Raw genomic sequence first — 27294 nt, forward strand, 5'->3', positions numbered from 1 at the left:
ATTGTAAAAGTGTGTAAAACTAAACCTCAAAAGTTAAAAAAAAAGCTAGGAAGCTGTATAGATGCTGTGGCTCAGTGGTTTAAATAATAGGTATGTCACCTGGGCATTAAGGGTTCAAGTCCTGGTCAAATGTGTTTTTTGCAAAGCTTAAAATCTGAGATTTAAATGTTAAAAAAATATATCTGCCAATTGTGGGGTTCTGTGGCTCACTGATTGAAACTTTCCCTCATGAATAAGAGGTTATTGCTTCAAGACCATCCTGAATCTCACAAGTTAAAAAAAGCTGTCTAGCCTTGTAGATGCTGTAGCTCACTGGTTTAAACCAAAGGTTTGTGATATGGACAATCAGGGTTCAAGTCCTAGTGAGATGTGTTTTTTCACAAAGCTTAAAATTTGAGATATAAATGTTCAAAACATACAAGCACCAATTGTAGGGTTCAGTGGCTCACTGGTAGATGCATTGCCTCCTCAATAAGAGGTTATTAGTTCAAGAGCATCCATAATATCCATGAAATGTAGAACCAAAAAGCATAAAATAGTTTAAATGAGTGTAAAGCCAAAGCTCAAAAGTTAAAAGATGGCTGTTGTGCCTTATAGATGCTGTGGTACAGTGGTTTAAACCAAGGGTTTAAAACTGAACAATGAAGGTTCAAGTCCTGAGAAAAGAGCTTAATTTGCTATAAATATGAGTAAAAGCAACTTTAAATGTGGAAAAGTATGCACTAGGCTTCTGAGCCCCTATGGTTCAGTGGTCTAAAGCTCTGCTTTGTGCTCTGTGCAGACAGGGTTTAAATCCCAAGTGCCAGCTTTTGTAATATATCCCTTGTAAAGCTTTTAAATTACAGATATAACAGTTCAAAAACACATCAACAGGTGTGTGGATGTGTGGCTTGCTGGTAAATGCTTTGCCTGCTAACTGGAAGGTTGTTAGTTCAAATCCCAATCTGATTATTCATGGTGTCCAGATTTTATATGTTTTTTAATATGAGTAAATACAGACAAAACAACAAAGATTGACAAAAGGAACTTCATCTTTAGAGACTCTCTGGTCCAGTGGTTTAAATCATGGGCTGGATACCAAAAATGTAAGTGTTCGATTCCTGTGACAAGCTTTTTCAAGTACCTATTTTCCTTTGCTTCTAAATATGAGTCAAACCTCAATTGTTGAAAAGTACACAGTCTTTTAAGTGAGCTGCCGTGGTGCAGTGGATTAAAGTATTGCTCTGTGATCAGAACAGTCAGGGTTCAAATCCAACAGGGAGCATTTTAGAATGTGTTCATCGTTGTAAAGCTTCAAATCCCAGATATATTTGTTCAAGAAACATGGTAAGATAATGTGGTTCTGTGGGTTGCTGGTAGAATGTCTGTCTTCTAGTTAAGAGGTTGTTAGTTCAAATCCTTGTCAGATTAGCCACTTTTTACATGTTTTAAATATTTCTTTATATGAATAAATCCAAGACAAACAAAGAAGATTTGAAAAAAAAAACAGCTCTTCAACTACAGAGTTGTGATGGCTCAGTGGTTTAAACCATGGGTTTGCAGCCAAGACTGTCAGAGTTCAAGTCCTGCAAGGGGCATTTTGAATTTAAGCATTGTAAAGTTTAAAACCTAAATATGATTGTTCAAAAAGCATGCTAACCCGGCACGACAGGGTGGTCTAGTGGTAAGTGCTCCAGCTTGTGATCAAGAGGTTACTGGTTCCAGTCTTGTTTTACCAACATTTAGAAATATGAGTCTAACCTAAAAGGGTGAAAAGACACTGCAACCAGCAAGATACAATGGCTCAGTGGTTTAAAGCATGGGTTTATAACCAAGACTGTCAGGGGTCAGCTCCCTCAAGCTGCATTTTGGAATTTAAGCTTTATAAAGATTGAAACATAACTATGAAAGGTCAAAAAGCAAGCAAATCCTACAGGACACTGTGGTCTAGTGGTAAGTTCTACAGCTTGTAAGCAAAAGATTGTTGGTTCAAATACCTGCTTTATCAAATTTTGTAAATATGAGTCAAACCTAAAAGGTTGAAAAAGCCAGTACAACCTGCAAGATGCCATGGCTCAGTGGTTTAAAGTATGGGTTTACGACTAAAACTGTCAGAGTTCAAGGCCTAAGAGCAGTGTTTTGGAATTTAAGCTTTGTAAAGCTTAAAACCTTAATATGAATCTTCAAAAAGCATGCAAATCCTACAAGACACCGTGCTCTAGTGGTAAGTTCTACAGCTTGTGACCAAGAGGTTGTTGGTTCAAGTACCTTTATTCCTAATTTTGTAAATATGAGTCCCACCTTAAAGGTTGAAAAAACATCACAACCTGTAAGATGCAATGGTTCAGTGGTTTACGCAACGGGTTTACTGCCAAGACAGTCAGAGTTCAAGGCGTAAGAGCAGCGTATTGGATTTTAAGCTTTGTAAAGCTTAAAACCTAAATATGAATTTTTAAAAAGCACATAGACCCTACAAGACACCATGGTCTAGTGGTAAATGCTAAAGTTTGTAACTAAGAGATTGTTGGTTCAAGAACCTGTTTTAACAATTTTGTAAATATGAGTCCAACCTACAAGGTTAAAAAAACATTGCAACCTGCAAGAAGCAATGGCTCAATGGTTTAAGCCATGGGTTTGCAACCAAGGCTTTCAGAGTTCAAATCCTAATTTAAGCATTTTAGCATTGTCTTAAGTCCAAATCTTAAAATACACAAAATAATTGTGCAAAAAAACAGTAAGCAAATGCAGAAACCAGTGGCTCGCTGGTAAGATCAGTGCCTCACGATTAAGAGGTTGTTGGTTCAAGACCGACCAAGACAGACAAGGCTAATACCAATCCCCAATGGGCAGGACCAATCCTAGAACAGCAGGATTGAAATCGGTGGGTGGAGTAAAGATGGCACCCATCCCAGAACAGCATGACCGGACACAGAGGGTGGATTAAGGGCGGCACCACTCCCAGAAGAGTGGGCAAGGATGGAACTCAAAGAAAAGTACAAAAAACCCTAATTTTCCACAAAAAACAATCCATTTTTCGCACCACCCCTCCTCTCTCTCTCTCCCCCCCCACACCTGTCCTCCCTCCCTTTACCCATGCATTTCTTCTGCTGCACCAGTGTCCCCACACTGGCCTCACCAGTGCCACCCAACTAAGCCTGCAACCAGTGGGATTTGAACCCACAACCTTTTGCACACGAGGCAAGGCCCTTTACCTCTAAGCCACCTGGCTTCACATATAACATTCTTTTTTTTTTGGGAGGTTTATCATTAACATTTCCACAAGCTATTTCAACTGATGAGGACCATCTACTGAATTATTAATATCATTTATATAATAATCAAAAGATTTAGGGGTTATAATCCCCCCAAAAATAAAAAGTAGCCACTGGGAAACATTGTGGGCTGTTTTTGTTTTATTTCATGTATTAAATGTGTGGAAATCGTTAATTTGTGCCTTTCAATTTTAAAAAATGTGGCATAAAAGACACAGCGATACAGAATTTAGTGCACAAAGGTTGAATACGTTATTTTTTTAACAGTTACAGATCACTGTTAGTCATTGTTAAGCTTTTAAGCTATTCAACTGTTGAATGGTGTTGAGTTTGTATTGGGCAGGGCAAGTGAGGGGAGAAAAGAGAGAGAAAAGGAGGGGGAGGACAATATAGGGGGAATATAATGATAAAAATCATTATAGTTGTATAGTTTACTGTAAAATCAACAGCATTCGTTTTTTAACGAAGAGCCTACTGACCCAACAACAGACACTAAAGTACTAAAGTATTCAACATTTTTTGTACGAAAGTATTGTAAGTATACTACTCGAGTATTGAAAGTAAATTCCTCTGGCTGTAGCAGCCAGGTATACAGGGATGTACAAGATAGAGCACATGTGCATAGAGTCTTCAATACTCTTCTAACTCTTAACCCAAACAAACTCACCCAAATAAAAGAGGCTAAATCAAACTGTAAGCAACAATTAGGATCAGAGTGTAAGTGTAAGTAGCATCAAAGGTCACTAGTTGGTCTATCACTAATTTAAAATCAACTAAGCTGTCAAAGTAAAATCAAGTGATTAGAGCTCCTTAAAATACTGAGATTAACTCTACAAAACCATATTAAAACAGAGCAACTATGTCCCTTCCACCTTTAAAGCATCACTCACTTACCTTCCCCTCTCCCACAATTAAAAATGTGGACTCTAAGTAAGGCCAGGGGTGATCATCCCCATCCTCACAGCCACCATCACTTAAAGCTGAAGGTGCTGAAGGTATTAAATGTGTTAAAGGTGCTGAATAGGCTGAAGGTGTTGTAGGTATTGAAGGTGGTGAATGTGCTAAAGGTGTTGTAGGTATTGAAGGTATTGAATGTGTTGAATGTGCTGAAGGTGTTGTAGGTATTGAAGGTATTGAAGGTGGTGAATGTGCTAAAGGTGTTGTAGGTATTGAAGGTATTGAATGTGTTGAATGTGCTGAATGTGCTGAATGTGCTGAAGGTATTGAAGGTGATGAATGTGCTGAAGGTATTGAAGGTGGTGAATGTGCTGAAGGTGTTGTAGGTATTGAAGGTGGTGAATGTGCTGAAGGTATTGAAGGTGGTGAATGTGCTGAATGTGCTGAATGTGCTGAAGGTGTTGTAGGTATTGAAGGTATTGAAGGTGGTGAAGGTGGTGAATATGCTTAAGGTGGTGAAGATATTGAATGTGTTTAAGGTAATGAAGGAATTGAAGGTATTGAATATGTTGAAGGTAGTAAAGGTATTGCATGTGCTGAAGGTAATGGAGGTATTGAATGTGCAGAAAGTAATGAAGGTAATGAAGGTATTGAATGTGTTGAAGGTGTTGTAGGTTTTGAAGGTTGTGAATGTTCTGAAGGTGGTGAAGATATTGAATGTGTTTAAGATAGTAAAGGTATTGAATGTGCTGAAGGTAATGGAGGTATTGAATGTGTTGAATGTGCTGAATGTTTTGTAGGTAGTGAATGTTTTTGAAGGTGGTGAATATGCTGTAGTTATTGAAGGTGGTGAAGATATTGAATGTGCTGAATGTAATGGAGGTATTGAATGTGTTGTACGTGATGTCAAAGATATTGAATGTGTTTAAGGTGGTGAATGTGCTTAGGATGTTGTAGGTCCCTCTCCATCTTACTCTCTCTCTCTCTCTCTCTCACCATCTCTCACACTCTCACCATCTCTCACACTCTCACCATCTCTCACCATCTCTTCCCTCTCACACTTCTTAGATGGAGAATGATAGAGAGTGTCAGAGGGAGAGATGGTGAGAGTGTGAAAAGATTAGAGTGAGAGAGGGACATTGAGAGATTTGAGAGAGTGCATGAGGGAGAGAGAGTAGGAGAGGGATCCTGTCCACCTCTCTCTCTCTTACTCTTTCACTAAAACTCTCTGTCTACCTCTCCCTCTCACACTCTTTCACTAAAACTCTCTGTCTACCTCTCCCTCTCACACTCTTTTACTTACACTCTCTCTGTCTCCCTCTCCATCTCTCCCATCTTAGAGAGTGATAGAGAGTGTCAGAATGACAGTCTCACCATCTCTCCTACACTCTTGCACACTCTCTTTCAAATGTCTCCCTCTCACACTTACTATGTCTCACTCTCCCACTCATTCTCACAATCATTTACTCTCACACTCTCTAATTGTCCCTGCCACTCTCCCCCCCTCTCTCTCTCTCTCTCTCTCTCTCCATCTCTCCCTTAGTATATCTCTACCTCACACACTTTTTCTCACTCTTAGAGGAAGTCACAGTGTCAGAGGGAGAGCTCTTCTCACACTCTCCCTATTTCTGTCTAACCATCTCACCTTCTCCCTCTCACACTCTCAAATCTCTCACTCTCACTGTCCATCTCTAAATCTTCCTTTCACACTCACACTATCTCTCACTCTCCCACTCCCTCTCATTCTCACAATCATTTACTCTCACACTCTCTCTCTCACTCTAGAGGGAAAGTGATAGAGAGTGTCAGAGTAAGAGAGTGTGAGAGGGAGAGATCCTAACACACTCTCTCTTACTCTCCCCCCCTCTCTCTCACACTCTCTCTCATGCTCACTTTCCTTCTCTCAATCTCCCTCTCACACTATCTCTCTCTCTCACTATCACTCTCACAATAATTTACTCTCAAACTCTTTTTCACTGTCCCTTTCCCATTCACACTCTCTCTCCATCTCTTCCTTAGTCTCTCAGACACACACACACACACTCTTACCATTTCTATCTCACCTTCTCCTTCTCTCACACTCTCTGCCACTCTTAGAGTAAGAGAGTAACAGAGGGAAAGAGAGGAAGAAATAGTGAGAGTGAGAGAGTGCTAAAGGGAGAGATCCTCTCACCATTTCTTTCTCACCTTTTCCCTCTCATTCTCACAATCATTTACTCACACTCACATTCTCTCTTACTGTCCCTCTCACTCTCACACTCTCTTTCCATCTCTCACTCACACTCTTTCTCCATCTCTCCCTTAGTTATTCTCTCCCTCTCACACACTCTCACTTTTAGGAGGAAGAGTGATATAGAGAGTGAGAGAGAGTGTGAGAGAGAGAGATCCTCTCACACTCTCTCTCTCTCACTCTTCCCCTCTCTGTCTCACCGTCTCTATCCCTCTCTCAGACACACACACACGCACTCTTACCATTTCTATCTCACCTTCTCCTTCTCTCACATCTCTACCACTCTTAGAGGAAGAGTGATAGAGTAACAGAGGGAGAGATAGGAAGAGATAGTGAGAGTGAGAGAGAGAGAGATCCTCTCACCATTTCTTTGTCACAATCATTTACTCACACTCACACTCACTCTTACTGTCCCTCTCCCATATATGATATAGAGAGTGAGAGATGGTGAGAGTGAGAGCGAGTGTGAGAGAGAGAGAGATCCTCTCACCCTAACTCTCACTCTTCCCCTCTCTGTCTCACCATCTCTCTCCCTCTCTCACACACACACTCTTACTTTTACCCTTTCTATCTCACCGTCACCTTCTCTTACACTCTCTCAAATCTCTCACTCTCACTGTCCCTCTCTCACTCTCCCACTCTTACACTCTCTCTCCTCTCTCTCCCAGCCTCATCCTCCCTTAACTGAATGCACACTCCCTCGCTGCACAGCTTGACCACACATGTGAACAGTTTCCACCACACACCTCCCGGTTTCAGATGTGTGGAGGAAACTGATGTGGTATATCACCACCTCCACACACCGGACGATGCCACACGTCAGGTCTTTTGATTAATGGCTTTCAGACAAATGTGAAAAGAACAATAGAGCAGAATCACAGTGTGACCTAGCCGAGCATGAATCATTCTGGGACCTTTATATTTATAGTCTTCTGACTGATACAATATAAACGACCCGGGAGATTTACTGCAGCTAACAGTGAATGGGAACTGAATGGAAGCTAGTGGGGGAACCATGTTAGAATAACTGCATTAGCATTCTTGCTTCATTATATGTCTTGCTTTTAATTTAATTGTGTTTCTACAATAAAATAAGATGACATAAGTTCACAAATCTCATCCCTTAAGGAGAACTCCTGTGTGAAATGGACTTTTGTTGTAGTAAAACATGATAAAAAGTTCTTACAATTGATGAAAAGCACACCTCCGTTCTCCCACAGCGTTCTGAGATCCAGATATTTTAACAGTTTGTCCAAAAACACCCTTCAGACTGGGTGACATGGGGCATAGTTTGCCCCGATAAATCGCTTTTTCCACTGTTATCTACTGTTTGTAGACTACATAGACTCCACATAGTGTAGCAACCGGCGCCAGGTGTAATGGGAGTAATAATGGTACTCGGAGATGAATCTCGCATTATAGGATGTAAACAGTATTTTGTAATAAGCTTCTTGTGCACTTTTTAAGTTATTAATGCCTCATTTTAAATGTCAGGGCTCTCCGGATTCTAGTAAGGAGGTGTGGAGCTACTTTGAGCTGGATAACGGTGTAAAAAGTGATTTATTGGGGCAAATTATGCCCCGGTTTCACCCAGTCTGATTGGTGTTTTTGGAAAAACTCTTAAAATTTCTGGATCTCTGAACGCTGTGGGAGAACGGAGGTGTGCTATTCATCAAAGGTAAGTACTTTTTATCATGTTTTACTACAACAAAAGTCCATTTTACACCAGAGTTCTCCTTTAAGCAAATGCACAAATACCTACACAGATAATTAATAAGGGTAATCAATCCATTGCTCACCTTCTTAACTTTGGCTTCTTTCAGCTTTTCCAAAGCCAGTTTAATCTTCTCAGCTTTCTGGGCTTCTGGATCATCCTGAGGACATCAAAGGTAACTGTCAGCTCATACACATCTTATTGAGTTCCTACAGTGCCTTTTACAGAGGCTGGTCTACTGCTAGGCTGGAGGCAACAACACATCAGCCTTTTAGAGTGTTAGATAGTGTGTACTGTGTGCTCTATAGCTGGGATGATCAGATATATACTGTATTTAAAGGTTCAGTGTTGGTAGAAAAGTAGATACATTCCCAAGACCAAATGATTATAGTAGTGGAAGCTTATGGAAGTGCAGCTTGTTTGGATAAAAACCTGATAAAAATCATAGTTTTAGCACCATACTCAAGAAAAATTCAAAAGTAGATCTCCTTAATATCTCTGTAGCTTCTCCTAGACAACAGTTTAGATGGGAGGATACTTTAGCATAAGTTTCCTGCTGTTCAAATATGTCTCCTGAGATAAAGAGCTTAGTAATCTCATGTGTCTCCTCTTAAGGTTTAGAACAAACCTCAATCAAGCATCAAAAGATTTCATCGCTGTTCAAAAAAAACCCAAGAATTTCCAAAACAGCAACTTTACAGGAGGGAGAAAAAAAACTTCTAAACTTTCAATGGAAGTCAATGTAAAAAGAAAGTATTTCAGGTCATTTTGAAGTATTTCTATTGGTCCCTTCATCAAGAAATGTTGGTACAATGTAAGGGACAGTTTGTTTAAATTATGTTGTTTACTAAAGACAAGAGTTTCAATATGAACTCAACTCTATTTCTTATCCAAAGACTTTTTTAGTGCCTTATTAGCTTTATTTTGTATTTTACAAATTTTATCTGGGTTATTTTATTCACATTATTAGCTGTACATCTAATAAATATATGAATTTATATATTAAATAAAATAATATAAAAATGCTCTTATTTAGGACATATTAAAAGATGAATCAATACACTGTCAAACTTAGTGGTTAGATAATGGGGTTAAATAATTTCTGAAAATCTCTTTGGGAGGGTGGGGGCAAATATTACAATGATATGATTTAGAATGAATAGTCAATTTGCACTGTGCAAAGTAATCTGCTTGTCACCTTGCATTACCCAATATATATCTATATATTGTCTATATATCTTCTAGAATTTTGCCCTTGGGATCAATAAAGTATCTATTTATCTTTTTTTGTCTAGTCACCTCATGTAGCATTACCTGTAGCATTCCAGTAATTTCTATACAGCAATATACTGTAAATATTTATCTTTATTTATGGACTAATATCTCCAGGAGTTCTGTCCAAATGCCTTCTTGTTTAAAATGATTTTGGTTCTACAATGACTGAACAGTCAACTATGGTCATCAGTATCATCTATATATCTGTCAGTTTACCCTCACAAATAACTCTAAACATGGAGAGATATACATTCTATGGTTAAAAACCCAGAAGGCTTTGGAATCCCTGCCCAGGTTGAGTGTGACACAAGCACACTAGTGCAAGACAATTTCTAAGAACCCATTTAGATTGCATTGCAGAGCCAGAATCTCTAAAAAAGGGAGAAATCTGGTGTGATTGTCCAAAAAGAGGTGGTACTGTGATGAATGCTGATTTGTCTATGATTATTTAGAGGCAGGACTGGCTGTCCAGACCAGTCACAGATAGTTTAACACTTGTTGAACACCCAATCACCCTACTGAAGAAACCTCCACTGGGTGTGGATGGTCCTTTAAGGAGGGGAATCCGTCTTATCCAGAGCAGTGCAGCAGTTGCTGAGTAATCAGTAAGCTCTTTAAAAGGGTAATTTATCCAAAATATTCAGGTAATCTTTAAAATAAGCCTCAATACTGTTACAGCACTAACTTACAAGTCTATCTAAGTTTGTGTTTGTCGTTATTTTTAAGGTTTAAATGGTGGATGGCAAGAGATATCTTAGAGTCTAACCAAACTCTGTAGGTGTGTCCCTCCAGTTTCTGGTGTATTTAGGTGTAATTCCTGCCTCTGCCACTAATGGCAGTAATGAACTAGCAGAGTCTAGGTTTGAGTGTGAACAAGTAAGAACACAGCCCTGTGCTGCATGTGGTTTATTGTTTGATTCACTTGTGAAGTGTTGTTTTGGAGTTAAACAGCTTTTTTTTCAAGTTTAGTGTAAGTAGACTGGAAAGTTTAATGCATATAGAGCCAATGTAGTGAAAGTGGGTTTGGCATTTTGGGTATTTGTGTGTATATTCCTAGGGGGTTTCTTGTGTTTAAAAACTTAGGTTCAGAGGGTGATTGTTGACTGAATGTGTGTTTTTCTCTCTGGTGTAGAAGAACTTATTTTTGGTGATTGGTCTACATGCATTGAACTGGTTATGGACTCTACTGGGAGAACCGATTGTGATGGGCCTTCCTGCTGAGTTAAAGACTCTGGATCATCTACTGCAGTCATCTACAAGCTTACTGCAGCCCTGGATCAACTTTCCAACAACTCCCAACCTTCAGACTGGTTATCTTTGTCGTTCTACATCTCTTTCTCTCTCTAATATCACTCTCTCTCTTTCTCTACACCTCTCTGTCCCTCTTTACACATCTCTCTCTCTATATATATCTCTCTATCTATAGAGATAGAAAGATGTATGTATGTTTGTATGTGAGATAAACCTCTCTATCTTTACAAAACTCTCTCTTACACCTTTCTCATGCTCTCTTTCCATCTCTCTAACTCTCAATCCGTCTCTCTACCTCTCTCTACATCTCACACTTTTTCTACACCTCCATCTCATCCGTCTATACATCTCTCTATCTCTCTACCTCTCTTATCTACCTACCTACCTACCTACCTACCTACCTCTCCACCTCTCTATCTATCTGTCTACCTCTCCACCTCTCTCTACCTCTCAATCTATCTGTCTACCTCTCAATCTGTCTACCTCTATACATCTCACTCTCTTTCCACCTCTGTCTATACATCTCTCTATCTCTCTACCTCTCTTATCTACCTACCTACCTACCTACCTCTCCACCTCTCTATCTATCTGTCTACCTCTCCACCTCTCTCTACCTCTCAATCTATCTGTCTACCTCTCAATCTGTCTACCTCTATACATCTCACTCTCTTTCCACCTCTGTCTATACATCTCTCTATCTCTCTCAATCTATCTGTCTAGTTCTATACATCTCACTATCTCTCTCCACCTATCTGTGTACCTCTCTTCAACTCTCTCTACCTACAGTATATTGTGTATATACTGGATATACAGTAAATATACTCAGATATTTGGTTATCTGACCTTATTTGTAGAATGTTGGTGTGCTGAGTTAGTGCTGGAGATGAACCTTACTCCATTTAATGATGTATTATTTATTTATTTATATTTTTATATTTATATTTAGATATAGGTATATTTCAACCTTTTTATCAATTCAAATGCTTTAACTGATAGTTTTACATCTTATATAACTAGTTCTGACCTGATTAGAATATAAGTAATATGAAATATAATATGAAATTGTTGGTGTTATTTGTGTTAGATCAGGATTTTGACCTTAAATAATGGTAACAATTTATTTGGATGGTCTATAACAGATGACTCATATAGAGCTGGGTGTAGGGTTACAATTAATAGAGAGTCATTTACTTTCACCTTAGAGTTCAGTTGAATTTAACAAACATACAGTTGAATGTAAGCTGAATGAAAGTTGAGCGTCTATGAAGCATCTCTAATAGACCATCTAAATAAAGTGATAAATTATTTACGATCATGTGCCCACAATAAAAAAAAGCTTAAGTAATTCACTGAAATGATCTGATTAAGTCCAATAAACCTACAATTGCAACAGTTGTTTGTGTTGATTTGAATTGAATGTGTTTAATTATGGTTACAAAGCTTTAGTTATTCTGAATACTTTTCTGGCCTTTTTATTGTTTTCCAAAGTAATTGCTGGAAATCCATTATCCATTATGTCCTAATCAATAGTGATGTCAAACTCGAAAATCAGATTTGAACTAAATTGCTGCATTTAAATGACAGTGTTTGGATACACTGCTTTTTAAAGTCTGTATCAAAAGGAAAAAAGCCATGTGACTTTCCCAAAACAGTTATCATTATGTCACAGCTTAGAAACGGTTCAAGTGCAAAGCATTGTAACCAATTGTTTGTGTAGAAAAATCACACACACATATTATTGCTTGTTATAATCAGAATTGGTCAAAATAAAGGCTCTCGGAAATCACCTAGATCTGCTGTTTGGGATCATTTTCAATTTAAAGACAAACAGGCAAACTGCCCATTTGTCCACCAGATGTCACTGTGTTTGGGTGATCCGAATCTTTTTTTCGAATTAAATGGTTTAATTGATTCTCCCTAATCTCCCAAAAGCCCCACTTTTGGCATCACTACCAATTAGTCCTCTGAAGGAGCTGCAGCTGTGTCTCATTAATGTGCCTCAGGTGAGGGACGGAGCTTAGCTACACCACATGACTGGGGCATGTGCAATCCCCACTGAGTCCAGCAGAGGGAGACATATCAAAAACCATTTTCTCAGTTTTGACTCCTTTGACCTAAAAGTATTTTGTATAAATAGGTAAAGTGCCTGATTGTCCACCAGATGTCACTGTGGTGGGTGATGACCCGAATGTTTTTCCGAATCAATTAGTTAAATTGATTCGTCTCCAAAAAGCCCCACTTTTGTGGGGCTCAGGTGAGGGGCGGAGCCTAGCTACAGCCAGACTGGGACATGTGTAAAAAACTTTTGCCATCACTACCAATTAGTTCTCTAAAAGAGCTGCAGGTGGGTCTCATTAATGTGCCTCAGGTGAGGGGCGGAGCATAGCTACAGCACATGATTGGGACGTGTGCAAAACCCACTGAGCCCAACAGAGGGAGACATTCCAAAAAACATATTCTCATATATTTTCTCATCACTGTTGTGAATATAAGTATAACACAGAGCATAAAAAACAATCTTATGTGGTGGTACTAGAGCTGGGCAATATGACAATATATTAGCATATCTTCATAAATGTTATTAGCAGATAACATCAGTGCTCAAAGAACACTGACCAATCTGTATATTGCATTACAGAGAGTGTAATTAGTGCTGTGTAACTGGATGATGTACAGCAATAAATGTTTCTTGTTTCTCAGCTCTAAGGTGGAGCAATTACATTTACTGTACTGAGATGCAGAAGTAATTTTTAAATAAACAATGCTGAGTTTAGTCTAAAACACACTCGGAAACAAGAGACCACATTTAAATCTAAGATTAAGGGCTATTTTTGATATGGTATGTTTATTCAAAAGAGAGGAAGTAAAAAGTAGTTAATCTGATTAACCTTAAACAATTTCTTCATTTGAAAACAAGAAACTGAACTCAAATTTACCATTTAAACCAAACATTCATGCACTTTAAGTATTCATTTGAATTAATTTAGTGTTAATGTCAGAGTTAATGTGAGGAAACCCACCAACATCACAGAGTTGGAATTGTTCAGTAGATACAGTAGGAATGGGCTAAAATTCCTCCAACACAGTGTGCAGGACCAGATCCTGAAAGCTAAGTTAAAGCTAAGTCTTTTGCTACTCACATGTAATATTGGATTATTTTCCTCTTGTGTGAAAATCTAATGATATCTTAGGTCATATTTATGCAGAAATATAGAACATTCAATAGGGTTTACAATGTTTAAGCACCAATGTATTTTAACAAATGTAATTAGTGTGCTTTTGCTGCCTTTCTTGCCAAGCCACATATGTTGACTTTAAAAAAACAGGGTGTCTGGTAGGTCCCAGGACTTTTTTCTAGCTATTATTGTTTTTGCTGTGGCTTGATCAACAATGGTGCTGCTAATGGAATTGATACAAGCGGTACTGTAATCTGAATCTTTTTCTAAATAAATTGGTTTAATTGATTTAATCTCCCAAAAGCCCCACTTTTGCCATCCCTACCACCAATTAGTCCTCTAAAGGAGCTGCAGCTGTGTCTCATTAATGTGCCTCAGGTGAGGGGCGGAGCCTAGATACAGCACATGATTGGGACAACATATTCTCAGTTTTGACTCCTTTAATTGTTATGCAGAAATATAGAAAATTCAATAGGGTTTACAATTTTTAAGCACTAATGTATTTTAACGAATGTGATCAATGTGCTTTTGCTGCCTTTCTTGCCAAGCCACATATATTGATTATTAAAAACAGGGTGTCTGGTAGGTCCCAGGACTTTTTTCTAGCTATTATTGTTTTTGCTGTGGCTAATGGAATTGATACAAGCGGTACTGTGAACAGTAACAGTCCTGAGACCAGGATGAAACACTCAGCCTTCATCTGATCATTTATGCTTATGATCATGAGTGCTCACTTTAAAATTACTCCATTCATCCTTTCTGGAAAGCCCTTGCATCACAATTCATGTTTTAAAAGTAATTTTAGCATGCCCACTGCAATTACACATTCTCACCAAAAACTTACACTGTCACTTTGAGTTATGAGGATGGAACACTTTTTACACTGATGATATTCACTGGCTAGAGGAAGTGGCTAACTCATTAATTTAACGTTTTTGAAGAATACTTTCAAAGTTCTTAAAATGTTTCAGATTACCGGATCTTCAATTCTTAATGTAATTTATTTTTTTATTTAGTTGAGTAGTCTTTCTTCTCATAATATGGATTATATGAACATTACTCAAATATTCACTATTCACTGTATACCTGTAACTCTACCTCTTCACTACTTTACTTTAACTGATGCTCTCAAACACTTTATTAAGAGACAAGAAATTCAAGTAATTAACTCTTGATGAGTTCAGCACAGCTGTTAACTGAAAGCCTGAATTCCAGGTGACTCTACTTCATGAAGCTGACTGAGAAAATCCAGCAGAGATGTGTAAAACTGTCTCTATCTAACTGTTTATCTTTATAGTTTGGATGACTTTAGTATTAATCTACGATTTTAAAAATGTTATAATGAATTATAGAAACGCCAAATTGTGGCTGGTAATCTGGTATATCAGTTGGTTTGCACAGTAAGTGAATGTTATGGTTAAGTGGAGAAATATGAACAAAATTTATTCATATTAAATTTTCTTTTTATCTAATTTAAGTAAAAAATAATTCTAAGTATTTAGAAAAAAACGGAATAGAATTGTTGTTAAAGTAAGTTTTTAAGTGAGAACAGTTAAAACTCCACCACTACACGATTTCTACTTGCAGCATTACTGAAGTACTTCTTAATTAATGAAGCTGACGCTAAATTTAAAGTGTTTACCATGATGATAAATTAGTATTAAGAAGCTCTCAACACTGAGGCCACTATAATTAACTCATCACACTGTTCTCTCACCATTGTATCTCCCCGTAATCTCTAACAGCTCGATAAACTGTGACCCGCAGTGGGGAGGTTTTATCTGGTGGAATGTCTGAATGTGTGACTCAGACTGTTCTTACCGTAGATGGTCTGGTGCTCGCTGGGGGCGGGGGTGGCAGGCTTTGGGTGTTTCCAGCAGGGGAGCAGGAGGTCACGTCATTCTTAGGTTTGGAAGGCGTTGGGGCAGCAGGGGCAGCAGGGGCAATGGGGGCAGCAGAGCCGAAGTGAACTGCTGGAACTGTTACAGCCGGGGGAGGTCTGGGTTCTTTTACACCTCCTTTCTCTGCAGCAAACAGCTCTTCTGTGGCGTTGAGATCGGCCACCAGATCGGCCATCAAAGCGTCCAGGTCATTATCCTCCAGTTCATTTAGCGACGCTGAGAAGAGAATAATTAGAATAAGAATAACGTTTTATAATTGCTGTGTGTTGCATTTGTTTGTTAAGTGTTATTTGAGTCTGCAAAAAATTAAATTTATAGAAAATTAAAAGTTTTTGTCTTGAATTTTGTGATAGCTAAATAATGAAAAACAAATTGTGTTTGTATCTATCTATCTATCTATCTATCTATCTATCTATCTATCTATCTATCTATCTATCTATCTATCTATCTATCTATCTATCTATAGCGGATTGCTATTTTAACGGTGCAGCTACATGGATTGGTACAAAGCTTCTCAGCAGAGGAATTATTCTGTTTATTATCGATGTAACATGATGAAAATTCACTGTAAAGATAGCAATGAACATCTGACTGTTCGAGATAAATAAATTGCTTTTAAAATTAATAAATATATAAATAATAAATTATTTTTTTGTTTCATTTGTTTAACTGGGATCTCTTTTTGTACTTTAAGGATGTGTGTAAAAATCTGAAGATGTTTTAGGCCATATTTATACATAAATATAGACTATTCTAAAGGCTTCACAAAATTTAAGCACCATTGTGATTTTATATATGATTTAGTATTGTTTTTTTGCCGTCATTTTATTCCAGGATTAGTCTGGTTATTGATTTTATTTATTTTTGGTTGTAGCATTTAGCCTGAACACACCTCATTTTGAGATAAATATATGACTTTTAAATAAATAATAATGATAAAAGATTTTTGTTTGTCTTTATCTACTTTTTCAGGACGTGTAAAAATCTGATGATGTTTTAGATCACATTTATACATAAATATAGACAATTCTAAAGGGTTCACAAACTTTAAGCACCACTGTAACAGTTTTTATGGTTTAGTCTTGGTTTTTGCAGTCATTTTAATCCTAGGCTTTAGTTTGGTTACTGATTTTGTTTATTTTTGCAGAAGAAACTGATCTGCTAGTTCACAATTGTTTAATCTGTTTATTGTCGATGTAATGTGATGAAAATTCACTGTGAAGATAGCAATAAATGTCTGACTGTTCGAGATAAATAAATGACATTGATAAATGGTAAATAATTTTTGTTTCATATGTTTAACTGGCCTCTCTTAATGTACTTTTAGGACGCGTGTAAAAAAATGATGATGTTTTAGGTTACATTAATAAAGAAAAATCAAAAGGGTTCACAAACTTGAATGCACCTCTGTATTTTTTGTATGATTTAGTCTTTGTTTTATTCCAGGATTGAATAAAATAGTTACTGGTTTTATTTATGTTTGATTTTAGCATTTAGCGTTTATAGTTTGTTTAAATGCTGTAGGCTACTAAAACCTATTTGTCACATGTTTAAATATCAAGATGGGGGGAGGCGGGCATGTGATGAAAATTCACTGCCAAGATAGTAATGAACATCTGAATGTTGGCATCTGTCTAGGTTGTATTCAGTCAGTGGAGTGCCTGTATTTTCTGTTGCCAAGATAGCAATACACCACAAATTTACCTGAACACACCTCCTTTCAAGATAAATAAATGACATTTAAATAAATGACATTGATAAATGTTTAATGATTTTTGTTTCATTTGTTTAACTGGCTTCTTAAAAATCTCTTTATGCACTGTATTTGTTTAGCACTGATGATGTTTTAGGTCACATTTATACATAAATATAGACGATTTTAAAGGGTTCACAAACTATGCACCACTGTAATTGTGTTTATAGTTTAGTCTTGTTTTTTTTGCAGTCAATTTATTTCAGGTTTTTAGTCTGGTTACTGATTTTATTTATTTTTGCTTTTAGCATTTAATTTAGCCTTTACAGTTTTTTTTAAAAAAAGCTGTAGGCTACTAAAACCTATTTGTCACATGTTTAAGTATCAATATGTTCTATTTTTTGCTATTCTACCCACCCTTAACAGCTAAATAAACCTTCTTTCATCAGTTCCAACAATATAGCACTGTAGGGTGATGCTAATCTGACCTTAGCTGGCATCAGCACAGCAGCCAGATATGTTCCAGGAGAACACTTGGCCTTACAAATGCACCAGTGCTTGTGCGTCACTCGGCCTGCGCTCCATCATCATTTTGTGTAATTTTATGGCTAATTAATGGCGTATTTCCTAAGAAAAGTGATACACTGGATGAACAGGGCCTCCCAGCACAGGTTAAAGTCTGGCAGGAACAAAGCTCAGCAGTGTAGCATCGCGTTCCAGCGCGGTTTACCGTTCAGATCCGTGAAGCCGATGGAGAAGTTGGACATTTCCGGCATGGAGTTGAAGCTGGAGCTGGAGCTGGACTTGGAGGGGGGGGTGGGCTCCGTGGCTTCGGCCCCCAGGCTCTGAAAGAAACAGAAATGTGGCTCAGATTAGCTCAGAGATTTCAACTTCATGTTCCTTCTTTCTGTTTACTGTATTAATATCAGCCGAGGCACTCTCAGTTCTGTATTCATACGCAGCAGCTGGACAGATTTCACGAGTAGATAGATAGATGCACGACTGGTGCACGAGTTATTCTGAGCTGTTTTCTTGGCTTCTACATCTGCGGACGGCTGCACATTGTGCTCGCCTTGCCAGTGACCCTTTCTCAGAAGTTCAGAAGACACCACAGAGAGGACTGCTTTGTGTCAGACACAGACAGAGCGATAAACAACATGCCTATTATCTAACTCTAGAATGGCGAGGTAAAAATATACCCTGCGTATTTCCGCATTTTAGGGCGGTTTCACACTTGGCCTGAATAAACAAGTATACGTATATATAACTCCACACCCAGGAGGACCCGAGATTGGTTCTTTGGACCACTCCGTTCTTGAAAACAGCTTTAACACTTTACCAAACGTACCAAAATCGCAGAGCAAGCGAAGCTGTGTCCGAAAAAAAAAAAGGCTAGTGTGAAATTTCCCCTAAATCTACTCATAGAGTGAATGCATTTCACATACTTCATATACAACGACATACTCCATAATAATTACGGTCTGTTTACTGAGTTTGTCAGTCTAAATGTGTACAAGCTAATTAAAACTTAACCTCGCTATCCTGCCAATGAAACCCTTACTCACAGCTGTTGTCCATTTTATCGTCTACTCACATCCATTTCTCGTCTCCTCACAGACAGGAATTAGGCTGGGTATAGTTTAAAATTCTCGATATTTTGAATTCAGTACTGCTACCCAAACAATACTTTTTTCTATACCTTTTCTAAATTACAACCAAAAACCGGGACAAAGTGAGTGAGTGAGTGAGTGAGAGAGAGGGAGAGACAGTGCGATTTAGTAGGAGACAAAGCGAGTGAGAGAGAGAGGGAGAGACAGCATGAGTTAACGAGAGACAGTGCGAGTGAGAGAGAAACGGAGGGAGTTTGCAAGAAACAGAGCAGGTAAGAGGGCAGGAGAGAAAGCCCAAGTGAGACAGTTAGCATACACAGCATAAGTTAGTGACAGACAGAGTAAGTAAGAGAGAGGGAGAGACAGCGCAAGTTAGCGAGAGACAGCATAAGTGAGAGAAAGACAAGGTGAGTAAGCAAGAGACAGCATAAGTTAACATGAGACAAAGCGAGTGAGAGCGAAGGAGAGACACAGCGAGTTAGAGAGAGAGTGAGAAAGAGAGACAGAGTAAGTGAGTGAGAGTGCAACTTAGGTAGAGGGAGTGACAGTGTGAATTAGTGAGAGACAGAGTGGGTGAGAGAGACAGAGAGACTGTGTGAGTTAGCGAGAGATAAATCGAGTGAGAGAGAGACAGCGTGAATTAGTGAGAGACAGAGTGAGTGAGTGAGCTGGAGATACAGCGAGAGTGAAAGAAAGAGAGGGAGCAACAAAGTGAATGAGAGAGAGAAAGAGACAGCATGAGTTAGCGAGAGACAGAGCGAATGAGAGAGAAACAGAGGGAGTTTGCATAGACAGCATGAGTTAGTGAGAGACAGTAAGTAAGAGAGAGGGAGAGACAATGTAAGTTAGTGAGAGACAGCATAAGTGAGAGAAAGACAATGTGAGTTAGCGAGAGACAAAGTGAGTGAGAGAGAGACAAAGTGAGTGAGAGAGAGGGAAAGACAGCGTAAGTTAGCGAGAGACGGCATGAGAGAGAGAGAGACAGTGTGAGTTAGCATAGACAGTATGAGTTAGTGAGAGACAGAGTAAGTAAGAGAGAGGGAGAGACAGCGCAAGTTAGAGAGAGACAGCATCAGTGAGAGAAAGACAATGTGAGTAAGCAAGAGACAGCATAAGTTAACATGAGACAAAGCGAGTGAGAGCGAAGGAGAGACACAGCGAGTAAGAGAGAGAGAGCGAGAAAGAGAGACAGAGTAAGTGAGTGAGAGTGCAAGTTAGGTAGAGGGAGTGACAGTGTGAATTAGTGAGAGACAGAGTGGGTGAGAGAGACAGAGAGACTGTGTGAGTTAGCGAGAGATAAATCGAGTGAGAGAGAGACAGCGTGAATTAGTGAGAGACAGAGTGAGTGAGTGAGCAGGAGATACAGCGAGAGTGAGAGAGTTGGCGAGACAGTGCGAGTGAGAGAAAGAGAAGGAGCGACAAAGTAAATGAGAGAGAGGAAGAGACAGCATGAGTTAGTAAGAGACAGAGCAAGTGAGAAAGAGGAAGAGACAGCGTGAGTTAGCGAGAGTTAGTGCGAGTGAGAGAGGAGATAAAAAGCGAGTGAGAGAGAAGGAGTCTGTGAGCCATAATCATCAACAATAAAATCAATAAACGCTTAAAATATATCACTCTGTGTGTAATACATCTATATAATATGTGAGTTTCACATTTTGAACTGAATTACTGAAATAAAGTAACTTTTCAATGATACTCTAATTTAGTATATGAGTTTCAAAACCTGCATCCTGCAAAGTTCTGGGCCATCATTCCTAGAGATACAGTATGTAGACCACCAGTAAATACCAGACGTGACGTAAATTCAGCTCACAGTAATGTGTACAAAGGACCTAACAGTATCAGGGCCTTTTTTTTGTAGCTAAAATTGTATAAATTCACTGGGTAAGAAAGGGTTAAGCTCATCTGAAAGCCCTGCTCTATGGCCTAGAACTGTTTTTAAATTAAGAAACGTCCTCTTTTTGATTCTCTATTGAGCAATCCACGCACTCAGTAGACCCACAGTATGAAGAAACCAAGTCAAATCAAATCAGGACTGGGATCAAATTAGGATATTATGTCTTATTTTTATAGTTTTGTGAAATGTGACTTAATAGAAGATGACATTTATTAAATACTTATATCTAGTTTATATATTAAGTTCTGCTGTAGAACAAGTCATGCTAGATGCTATTTAGACTTTAATCACACTTTACAAGCCTTATTAACCCTAAAATGCCATAAACAATTTCTGCTTTCTGTTTCAGTGAACTATCAGTAAAATAATAACTTATGCTTATTAAAGGTCACAAACTGTTTTAATTGTTAAGAAAATATATAGCTATGTCACGTCTCTAGCCTCTCCTTTCACACTCCCGAACTCCATTTCCCATGAACCCACTGGTGATGACGTCACTGTCAGCCGCTCACCTTCACCCAGTCGCGTTAAGCTCCCTCGTTCAGACTCACCTGTGTTCTAAGTTGTTCCGGTTCATAGTAATACTATGTTTTGTATATATAGGCTTCAGTCAGCGTCTGTTCTTTGCGAGGTAGTGCCGACTCATGTTGCGTACTGAGCGTTTTTCCAAACCCTTTTCTGTCTGCCCTTTTGTTATGACCCTTTTTCCTGTATTACGGATTTTGCCTTTTGTCTTTGCCCTTATCGGATTTGTTGTATTATCGGACTGTCTCTCTGGCTTTGGATCTTGGACTGTTTCCTGTACTACGTCTTCTGTTTATACTGTGAGTTCTGTTCAATCTGTTATCTGGCTTTGTTTTCCTGTTTACAGCTCTGTAAATAAACCAGTCTTTACCTTTTATCCGGCAAGCGTCACCCCTATCTGTCTGGTGTTACAAGCTACATGCACACAGTAGATATCATCCCAAACCCTTATATCTCTACATGTATACATATATATACTAGTGCATCTCTAAAAAAAATTTAATGTAATTTCAAATGAAATGCAAAATTGAAATGTGAATTTCATTTTCCAGCAGGACTTGGCGCACTGCCTACACTGCCAAAAATACCAATTGGTCTTATATAATATTAAATTTTTCTTCGATACTGATTTTTGGGTTTTCATTGGCTGTACACCATAATCATCAACAATAAAATAAATAAACACTTAAACTAGATCACTCTGTGTGTTTAATACATCTATATAATATATAAGCTAAAATGTTTTATTTTGTTAAAACATATTAATACTGTAAATGTAAGTAATCTATTTCTGTCTGTAATATAAACAAATATGTCCCTAAAATGACATTGCATGCTAACATCTATAAGTTGAGTTATTTTGCCTTTATGTTGTTTTGTTGCATTGCCACTCCTACTAACTTCTATTCTGTTTATTGTGAAGGAAATTTTAAATACTTAATACCAGAGATATCTGACTGCAGCATGAATAGTATGAATTTCTTGTTAATCATCTAATCATTGACTTATAAAATGTTCTATGTATTTTTTTAATATTTAACTTTTCTTTGTATTATGCTAATCATCACGCCTTCAGGAAAAAAAAAAAAACAGCCAATGAGCTTGCTGAAAGCAGAAAAGATTTAGCATTCCAGAGGGGAAACCCTACTCACTGTGGAGATCTGTGCAGGCGCAGTAGCCATATAAAGCCATATTATATAGAGTTTTCATGCATTATTGAGTCAAATACTATGAACTGTTCATGACGATTTTATCAGATTTGAACAGTAATGTAATATATGTGTCTGAAATGGTAATCTGATATTTGGTTTTCAGCCCGTACACTTTATTTTTAAATACTTTTTAAAGCACATGCATACTTGAAATCTGATATGACCATTCACATGCACGTTGCATGGCCACAAATCAGACCCTTATCTGATCTAGGACCACATATAAAACATCAGATCTGTGATGCATTAAGATCCATCAATCCATCACAGAACCTCCAGAACTGGAAATGGATGATTTTAATTGGATTTAAATTGATTGCACACTTCATGAACTATATGCTACAGTGAACCGTGAGCATGCTTTGGTCGTTCTTCACAAAGGAAACAGCAAAGTTCATATAAAGATGATTTGCAGTGATGTTTCAACAGGATATCAGTTGAGATCTCTCAAATCAAAGCACTTTCAAACTGACACACCAGATAATCCCTATACCAGTTAAACTTTATATCAGTTAACCCTAAATTGTCATAAATTTCCACCTCTATCTATTTTATGATCTAATTTAATGGAATATTAAATATAACTGGTCATTTGGACATTTATGCTTGATGTTTTACTGAATTACCAGTAAAATATTAACATATGCTTAAATACCTCAAGACAAAACTGAAAAAGGAAAATAATTTAGGAAAGGAGTTAACAGATGATGTAAGTAATATTTGATAATGAGTATTTTGTTATAATTTTTGTTATATTTTGTTATATTTCCTGTCTCTCTCACACTCTACTCTACCTGCGATCTCCAGTCTCCAGACTACAGTACCCAGGATACACCACACACTGACATCACTCCTGTTCACAATTACATGGCACTGCACATGGCACTTCCAGGTAGTCAATCACCTGAGTATTGATTTCACCTGTTACACTCTCACTATACAGTATATACACCCCTAACTCTCTAGTGTCTGATTTTATTTTAGTACTCACCGACCCTGATTTTGCCATGCTGTGTATGACCTTTGGACTGTATTTCGATTTTGGTATGTTTACTCTCTCTTGCTGCCTTGTTTTGACTATCCCTTTGTCTGCTACTTTATTAAATAAAGTATATTTTGCTTGCATCTGCCTGTGTCTGAGTTCTGCCCAGTCATAACAAATACAAAAAAAAATGTTAATACTAACAATGGGCAGAAAACGTACATAAAAGTTAAGTTTGTTATACTAACTATATTATGAATGCTTTGACTATATGTTAAATTATGTAGAATGGAACTTCAGAGCTAAATTCATAGAACAAAATATATAGTTACATGTATAGATATCATTCAAAAACCTTTTTTTTATATATCATTATAAATACACCAATAGAAATGACTTGAAATTAAATATTTTAACCCAGACTTCAGTTAAAAGTTTTGAAGAGTTTTTCCCTCTTATCCTGTAAAAGGTTTGTGAGGTTCATGTATTTTATTACCTGCGTGAGGAGGTCCATCTCCTCCAGCATGTCAGTGAACATGGCATCGATGTCGTCCATCTGAAACAGATAAGAGATCAAACATGATCTTCATTCACATCATTCACATTATACTACAAGAACAAGTGACTCTCAAACCATGACGGACCACAGATTAAGGCAGAAACAGGAATGATCTAACAGTAAAAAGTGCAAAAGAATGCAATGTGCAATGTATGGATTTGTCGGATCCATCAGCAGCTCTAATGATTTACTTTAATGAGGAGCTGATTAGATAAACTAGGGGATGGATGTGAACTGGAAAAACTGGCATTTCTCCAGGAGAACACTAGAAATAACACTTTTTAGCACTTTTTGACCCAGATAAATGGAGACAAAAATCAAGGAATTTCTCTATATAAATATTAGAGGTGTGGATCACAAGGCAGCTGCCAAGTGTTGTTAAGGATTAACAAAATTTTGGGATATGGAGAGCGCCTCAATTACAAGCTCCACCCCTTCGCCCTATATATACCTCCAAGTCACAACTCACCTCCGTGATGAACAAACTCACGCCCACCTCCACCCCGTCACCTCCCTCAATTTAGTTTTTCACCTCAGCCTGGGGGGGGACCAGGCTCGAGATCATCTCAAGCAGTACCGAACTGCACCCAAGCATTAACTGAACTGTACCCAAGCATTAACAGAGTTCACCCCCCCCCCCCCCCCCCGCATCGCTCGGCGCAATTCATTATAGCAAATACCATGTTATTGCTCAACATGTTGTCCATGATAATGATATCACAATACTGCACTACATGATTCTGCGATACTCAATATATCACAAGACAATTCTCTAATATAAAACTTTACAACATCTATCTATCTATCTATCTATCTATCTATCTATCTATCTATCTATCTATCTATCTATCTATCTATCCAATAATGTTCTCTTTGAAGTACTGAAACAGTAACTTTAGTAAGTTTAGGGGACCCCTATCGTACACCCTGTGCAAGGCATGTCACAATGCTCATTGCTATCTTACACCCCATCTACACACATAGGTGTGGATAGGTGTGGTGGTCTGGAAGTGAGGTGTGTTCAGGTACATTTCTGGCGTGTTTCTATCTTGCCAGTGGGAAATACATGTGCACAACTGACTGATTAAAATCCTGACAACAGTCAACAGTCAGCCGCACAATCCTTTTTCAGCTTGCTTACAGTGCCACTCCTTACACAAACACACACACGGACACACTGCAGAGCACAAAATCAACTTTTAACTCAACAATAAACAGAATAAAGAATAAAATTACATTACTGTTCCCTTAAATAAGCGGCTTGTGTATCTTCACAGTGAGAACATAAATATGTACAGCTCTGGAAAAAATTAAGAGGTCACTTAATTTAAAAAACTTAAGTTTCTGAATCAGTTTCTCTGATTTTGCTATTTATAGGTTTATGTTTGAGTAAAATGAACATTGTTGTTTTATTCTATAAACTACAGACAACATTTCTCCCAAATTCCAAATAAAAATATTGTTATTGTTATGTGAAAATGAGAAATGGCCCAAATAACAAAAAGTTGCAGAGTTTTTTAGACCTCAAATAATGCAAAGAAAAGTTAAATATTCAAAAAATTGTTTTTTTTTAAAGTTCAGAAATCAATATTTGGTGGAATCAAAGTTTTCATGCATCTTGGCACCATGTACTCCTCCACCAGTCTTACACACTGCTTTTGAATAACTTAATGTCTTTAATCCTGGTGCAAACATTTAAGCAGCTCAGCTTGGTTTGATGGCTTGTGGTCATCCATCTTCCTCTTGATTATATTCCAGAGGTTTTTAATTTGGTAAAATCAAAGAAACTCACAATTTTAACTAAATAATTCCTTTATTATTAATCTACAAACGAAACCACCAAATTTAAGGTGTGTCCAGACTTTTGCCTAGTACTCTACACAACTGTTAACTCTACAAATGATTTTCTACTAAATTATGAAAAAACTTTGGATATTAACTGCATCAAAATATAAAATAAATGTTTTTTAAACTGACTATTATTGTAGATGTCTAAGGGGTTAATCTGAGTTATATACAGGTTGTTTAGCAGGTTTTTGAGTTGGGTTGTTCTCAGGTCAGTGGAGTAACTGTGTTGTGTTTGGTTTCTCAGAGTTCTTGTTGATGGTCTGAGATATCTGAGCTGTAAAGCAGAGCAGGGTAGGATCTATCTCAGTATGTATGCTGTAGAATATATTGCCCAGAGGCTAGGAAAAAGAGAAAGTTGCACAACATCCAGCACACAGCACTGGAGATGAAAGCGTGGTTTGCATAACTCTTCTAGGCATGCATTCTTTGTCGGGACATGCAGGGCCTTGCAGAACGCTTCCAGAAAAATGTGTGTACGGGGTTTTACACAGTGAATTATACAGAACTGCTGTGGAGTAAAAAATAAATATGAACAAAATGCTGATTAATCACCCACTGCTCAAACCACAGACTGAGGAGATCTTTTACTCCCAGAACCTTCAGGCTTTTAACTCCTCCCATTGGGGAGTTAAATCCAGTCACACTATGTGAACATTAACTCATGGATGGGTATGTCCATATTTACACACACTACTGGTCAAAAGTTTTAGAACACCTCCATTTTTTCCCCTTTATTTTTGCAATTTAATCTCTTCAGGTCCAGTCAATAACCCGAAATGGTACCACATCCAGTGTAATAAACTAAAATAAATATATGGGTATCTCTGATTTTGCTATTTATAGGTTTATGTTTGAGTAAAATGAACATTGTTGTTTTATTCTATAAACTACAGACAACATTTCTCCCAAATTCCAAATAAAAATATTCTCATTTAGAGCATTTATTTGCAGAAAATGTTAATCACAGTTTTCACATGCATCTTGGCATCATGTTCTCCTCCTCCACCAGTCTTACACACTGCTTTCGGATAACTTTATGCCTTTATTCCTGGTGCGAAAGTTCTAGCAGTTCTAGTAGCCATTTTTCAGTAGAAAAAGCACTCTTGTGGGTGTATATATGGATCACACCTTGAAAAATAATGGATCATAACTGGTCTAATCTTGGCTAGAGCATAAAAAAGTTTTTTGTTTACTTGAGAACCTTTTAAACTCAATGCATATCTTATTTCCCCCCCTTTTTTAAACCTCATTGCTTAGAAAGATAAAAATCCACTGAA

General features: G+C 37.8%; 1 protein-coding gene across 1 annotated transcript in view; it reads right to left on the reverse strand.

Annotated features, from left to right (window-relative positions):
- LOC103030317 (amyloid beta (A4) precursor protein-binding, family B, member 1 interacting protein) overlaps positions 1–27294 on the reverse strand; it is a 71990-nt gene that overhangs the window by 25924 nt on the left and 18772 nt on the right. The window contains exons 2-5 of the mRNA XM_022662694.2: positions 24107–24166; positions 18119–18233; positions 15616–15911; positions 8178–8252 (exon numbers count right to left, since the gene is read on the reverse strand). Coding sequence (XP_022518415.2) covers positions 8178–8252; positions 15616–15911; positions 18119–18233; positions 24107–24166 — 546 coding nt within the window. The remainder of the gene's footprint in view (positions 1–8177; positions 8253–15615; positions 15912–18118; positions 18234–24106; positions 24167–27294) is intronic.

This window comes from Astyanax mexicanus, chromosome 6 (genome assembly GCF_023375975.1).
Source record: "Astyanax mexicanus isolate ESR-SI-001 chromosome 6, AstMex3_surface, whole genome shotgun sequence".
In the NCBI taxonomy this organism is placed as follows: Eukaryota; Metazoa; Chordata; class Actinopteri; order Characiformes; family Acestrorhamphidae; genus Astyanax; species Astyanax mexicanus.